This window comes from Papaver somniferum, chromosome 4 (assembly GCF_003573695.1).
Source record: "Papaver somniferum cultivar HN1 chromosome 4, ASM357369v1, whole genome shotgun sequence".
Classification (NCBI taxonomy): domain Eukaryota; kingdom Viridiplantae; phylum Streptophyta; class Magnoliopsida; order Ranunculales; family Papaveraceae; genus Papaver; species Papaver somniferum.
The window spans coordinates 46,044,194-46,050,193 of NC_039361.1; the positions used below are offsets into that span (position 1 = coordinate 46,044,194).

Consider the following 6,000-nt stretch of genomic DNA (forward strand, 5'->3'; position numbering starts at 1 on the left):
ACACCTTTTCATTAATTACAGGTGGCTTCTCAGAGTCCGGAATATGATATATGGGTCGAGAGTACAACTTTCTATAATAGTCAGAAGTATAGTAAGGGCTGATGTACTTGTACGGTTTATCATTTCCAATCTGCAACATTGCCTTCATTACATGACTGCAAGGGAAGCTATATTTTTCCACCAATTGCAGCTGCAAGTTCTAGAATCCAAGTCGACAATATGCTTTCCTGTTGGAGAAATGATCTCAAATACTTTCTCAGTTGATCTCCGAAACTTTATGAATGGCAGTCGCTTATCCTCTTGTTAAACCTCGCTTGCATACGTGGAGTAAGCACTATAGTCCACTTGTTAGACTCCAATAACCTCTTGTAATTCTGCTCCATTACCTTAGCACGAATAACATCGACAAGCTCAAGTGCTGGAAGCGGCTTATCATGCTTAATAACATTATTAAAACTCTCAGCAATACTAGAAGTGTTCTCACCCCACCTCTCTCTTGGAAATGCATGAGCAGCCCATTTCTCAAATGGAATCTTCATCATCCAAGCAACCACTGAATCCAACTTTAGATTACTCATACTCTTCGCAGCAGCATAAAAATTTTCCTTTGTTAATGCAGTGAACACTGATCGAATAACTTGACTGCAGTTTGTCTGCTCTTGCCCTTTGGAACAGGAATATTTCATTTCATATGGTACAAACAGAAGGAATGGTAAGCATGTGGGAAGACTTCAGGAACATGCTTCAAAAGGCCGATTCCATGATCTGATATGATGGTCAGTGGACGATCTTCACGAATAATACCCTTCAAATTGGTTAATAACCATTGCCAACTCTCACAATTTTCATAAGGAACAATTCCAAATGCAACTGGATAGATCTCTACAAAAACCAAAAAATAAAATAAGTGCAATAAAACTGAAATTGATAAATTCATGCATTTCATTTGGATCAACAATAGAAGTTTATCCATTTCAGTTGGATCAACAATGGATGTGTATCCATGATGATGGATCAACAGTAGAAAGTTGATCCATTTTAGTTGGATAAACAATGGATATTGATCCATGATGATGGATCAAACAAGTTGGTTACTAAAACTACTAAATGAAAAAGAGTAAAAAGTTAAAAGTCATACCTTGGCTACCAGTTTTGCCGCAAGCAACCATAAGACCACCTTTGAACTTCCCGGTGAGAAACGTGCAATCGATAAATAGCATTGGACGACAGTAATTGTTGAAACCAGTTATGGAAGCTTCAAAAGAAACGAAAAACTTTTTAAACTGACGCGTCACACTATCAAACTCAAAATTAACGACACTTCCAGGATTGTAATGTTCAATGGTATCTTTATACCAAACAAAGTCTGAATAGGACTTGATTTCATCACCCCAAAGAAATTACTTGGTGAATTGTAAACCATGGTATGCCTGACTATACGTGAGGTCAACTCCATATTTCATGCGGAATAAATCTATAACATCAGAAGCAGTCTTCTTCTTCTTCGATGCTCGTAAATCATCTGCTAAGATATTCTTCATAAACGATTTTCTCATCCTAACTTTTGATGGATCAGAACAAGCTAAACTACATGAATGCTCTGCAACATATCTCTTTCATTGGAATACACCATTTGATTTGGCAAGGAGAGAGGCGTGAACCCTCCAGCGACAATTTTCCTCCACCTTGAACTTGCACTCCACAGTGTATTGTTCAAAGTCACTCTTAACTATTTTGTATTTGCGACCACTACATATTTCATACTTTTTAACACAGTTATTAACTTCAACGATACCACCTTCAAACAATTTCCCTACTCCAGTTAAGATGTTGACCCAAGCATCAGACTTCTTCGGTACCTTTTTGATCAAACACGCGTCATCAATGACATCTTCCACAACAACTACCTCATCACTTGAAATACAACTTGATGATGACGAAGATGCAGGAGCACGAGCAGAAGAAGATGATGAAGAGATAGAATCAACACAAGTCCTTAACTGGATTTCAAACTTCAACAAGTCAATCCCTTGTGAGCTGCAGTAGTGAATGAAAAACCTCAAATCCAAATCGTGATTGATGACATTTGAAGTACCATCTACAATGTAACCAAAAAGTATAAGTTATTTAGGAACATAAGGCCACTTTTGTTTCACCACACTTATCATATCCTTGACAATAGTTGATACTGAAACGGGATGTGAGACGGTCTGATTGCAAAATTTGAACTCTAAAACAACCATCTTTGGCCTTCAACAACCATAAGATATAGTGGTGTTGAAAATAAATCTGTGTAAACAATTACAGTTAATCGAATAAAATGGATCAACAGTAGAAGTTTATCCAATTTAGGGGATAAACAACAACAGTTGATACAAATAAAAAATAGAATAAACAATAGAAGTTTATCCATTTCAGTGATGTTTTTGAGTAAACAATCACAGTTGATCCAATAAATCTGTGTAAAATACCACAGTTGATCCAATAAACGGTAATTAAAGCATGAATTCCAATGCAAACCAAAAAGAAAAGCAGTCTAAACTACCCTAAGTTACATATTGTATTACATCGCACCTCATGAGGGGGCGTATTCAATGTAGAAGGTGAGAAACCTAAAATAAAAACTACATTATCAACAAATTTAATGCATAATGATTACCATCAAATATACCAAAGAAATAACAACACAAAATAAGAACATTTTGTGTTCAAAAATTTGGATCAACAACAGCAGTTGACACAAATAAACTAAAAAACATCATAATTTTTGTATCAAAAATCAAGGTTGATCCAAATAATATCTAAATTTCATCAAAAACATAATCAGTAGAGTGTCTAAAGTACATCACAAACATGAATCATCAACATTTCAGCATAAATTTTGGATCAACAACAACAGTTGCCACAAATAAACTAAAAAACATCACAGTTTTTGTATCAACAATCAAGGTTGATCCAAATAATATCTACTTTTCATCAAAAAAATATTCACTAGAGTGTCTAAAATACATCACAAACATGAATCATCAACATTTCAGCATAAATTTTGGATCAACAACAACAGTTGACACAAACAAAATTCTTCAACATTTTAGCATAAACATAAAACCAAAGTTGATGAGCAGATTTAAGAAAAATAAAGTGTAAATAACAAATCAAAAATTAAAACGTACCTGTTTAATAGATGAATAAGGATCTCGAGATTAAACTATATCAATATCAACCAATCAATCTAACAGAATAATCACGAAATCAATCTTCCCACATAAATCACGATCTCTGCATCAACAACAACAAAAAAAAAGAAGAATTGTATATAAAAATCAATGAAACGAACATGCAATCATCAAAAACAACTATATGAATCTTCAAATAACGTCAACAGTACCAATTTGTTTCAGAAATACAGATCCAGTGATTTCTGTTGTTCACGGAAATTTCAGTTAAACAGAGCTAAAATCTCTGATTCCGTTGATTAGTTGATGAATCTTGCTGCACAGATAATGAAGAAGAAGGAGGAGAAGAAGAATTTCAATATCCGAATCATAGATTGAAATGAAAACGAAAATCTTCGGGAAAAAAATCACGAGCTGAGCTTTTGCAGCTGGATCTCTTTCTCTCTCTTTCGGTTTTCAGTTTCTGTTTATAACTGAAATTCAATTTTTTTATCCAAATATATATTGGAGGTATATTTGGAAGTCCATAATTTTTTATTGGGCCCATGATGGGATTGTACAAGGAGAGGGATAGAATTATTGTGTGATAAGGATATTTGTAAAGTCCATCAAAAGTAAGGACAATAATTCAATTTCCACCAAATTTTACGTAGTTCAGTTCCAACTTTGACAAAGAAAATCATCAACCAAATATTTATACCTAGGTTTTCTATTGTGTCATGTACCCAACTGAGATAAGGGCTAGCAAGTCTGTTTTAGGGGCACCACAAAACTGTTAGGCGTCATTAATTAGGGCTTAGTCTCTCTTTATCCTGTGAACTGTAAGAGAAGGACATCACAAGAATTGTTAAAGAAATAGGTTGTATTAGTGTATACATAAGGGTTTTCATTATCTTTTGTACTAAGAAGAATATAATTGGTATCGAGAGCAGGTTACGATGACAGGAACAACAGGAACATCACTAATGAAAGACGTAGACGCAACAACCAAGGATATGAAACAGAAAATCAGCGAGTTGAGTGAGACCCTGGATAAAAATGCACAGGAAATCAATAACTTTCTCCAATAACTTGTACGTTCTGCTGATGAAAGTAAAGATGTGGCCGAGAAAACTCTAACTACAATAGCTCAACTATTCAAGCTTTTAGTGGTAAGAGAAAATACAGAAGATAACGTTAAAGAGTCCGTCTCAAAATCACCTGAAAAATCACCAGAAGTGATAGATCTACATTCAAGACGGCGAGAAAAATCTCCAGAAATGACATATCCACATGACCGGCACGGTGAATCATCTAGACTAACTACGGAAGAAACCCAAATTTGGATTTTCCCAGATTTGATGGAGAAAATCCTAGAAGTTGGATCAGAAAGTGTGAACGTTACTTCCAGATCTGCAACACTGATGATACTCAGAAAGTAAGTATTGCTTCTTTATATCTAAATGGTAAAGCTGATTAATGGTTCTTAGATTATCACACTGGTAAAGGATATATTAGCTGGAGAGAACTAGTAGAAGCAATCTGTTTGAGGTTTAAGGACCTTGAAAATGATAACTATGTGGGATGTTTCAACAAGTTATTTCAAGTTGATACAGTGAAGAATATTATACTGAGTTTGAGACACTTAAGCCTTGATGATTAGTAAGAATCACTACATGACTGAAGACTATTTCATTCTTAGCTTCATCAGTGGGCTAAAGCCTGAAATCAAGAGTGCAGTACAAATGTTCAAACCAATTACATTATTTCAAGCTTTTTATTTAGCCAGAATGTAAGAATTCACTGTGAGTACTGGCCAAAAATCTGCTAATCCACAACTTAATATCAATCCCACCACTGCATACCCTTCTTAAACTTTTGCACCACCATCATTCTCACCAAGAGTACCCTCACCAAACACCAATACTCAAAAACCCACTGTCACTCCTAAACCCCAACTTACATCTTCAAACTTTAGAAGTAACAAATTCCCACCCATTATAAGACTCACCCCAGAATAGATGGACCAAAGGCGTGCAAGGGGACTCTGCTACAATTGTGATGAACCATATAAGATTGGACATAAGTGCAAGAGCCAACAACTATTTATGTTAGGTACCGAAGGAGTAGAAGAAGAAGAATCTGAGGAGGAACTGTCTTTAGAAGAAGAGAACACAAACCATGTGGAGTCAGATATGGAGATATCCCTCCATGCTCTAACTAGTGGAACAAATAGTGAGACAATCAGAATACTAGTTATCTTGAAGAAGCAAGCCATAACAATCCTTACTGACAGTGGAAGTACTAATAGCTTCATTGACACTAATGTAGCTCAAAAATGTCATGCCTAGTACATCCCACAACTAATCTTTTAGTGACAGTGGTTAATGGAGAGAAGACAATAAGCACAGGGTTTGCACTATGTTGAAATGGGAGATGCAGGGACATACTTTTGTTGAAGATTTGAGGTTACTTCCTCTTGGAGGGTGTGATATGGTGCTTGGGGATGAATGGCTGAGAAAATTGGGTGATGTAATGTTTAACTTTGCTAACTAAGTGTTACCTTCAGACACCACATAAGAAAGTTCACCTTAACTGGAAGCTTTGAAAAAACCATCTTGATGCAGATGAGTTCTAGTGCAGTAAAAAATTTCCATAGAAATAACACTCATGGGTTGGTAGGGCACTTATTTTCTATTTCAACTACCTAACTACCCATAACTTCAATACCCTCTAATATTCAAAACATGCTAACCACTAATGATGAGGTTTTCAAAGAACCAAACCAGCTACCCCCTGTTAGAGTACTAGATCATCAGATACCACTGAAACCTAACTCACAACC

The 6,000-nt window shown here is 35.5% G+C and overlaps 1 protein-coding gene across 1 annotated transcript; it reads right to left on the bottom strand.

Moving 5' to 3' along the window:
- Nucleotides 1-275: 275 nt before the first annotated feature.
- Nucleotides 276-5,045, bottom strand: LOC113272446. Its single transcript, XM_026522277.1, has 6 exons — nucleotides 5,021-5,045; nucleotides 1,765-2,098; nucleotides 1,405-1,587; nucleotides 1,139-1,296; nucleotides 805-882; nucleotides 276-664 (listed from the first exon to the last, which is right to left on the bottom strand). Exons 1-6 carry the CDS (start codon nucleotides 5,043-5,045, stop codon nucleotides 276-278), a joined length of 1,167 nt encoding a protein of 388 aa, XP_026378062.1.
- Between the last annotated feature and the right edge of the window lie 955 nt (nucleotides 5,046-6,000).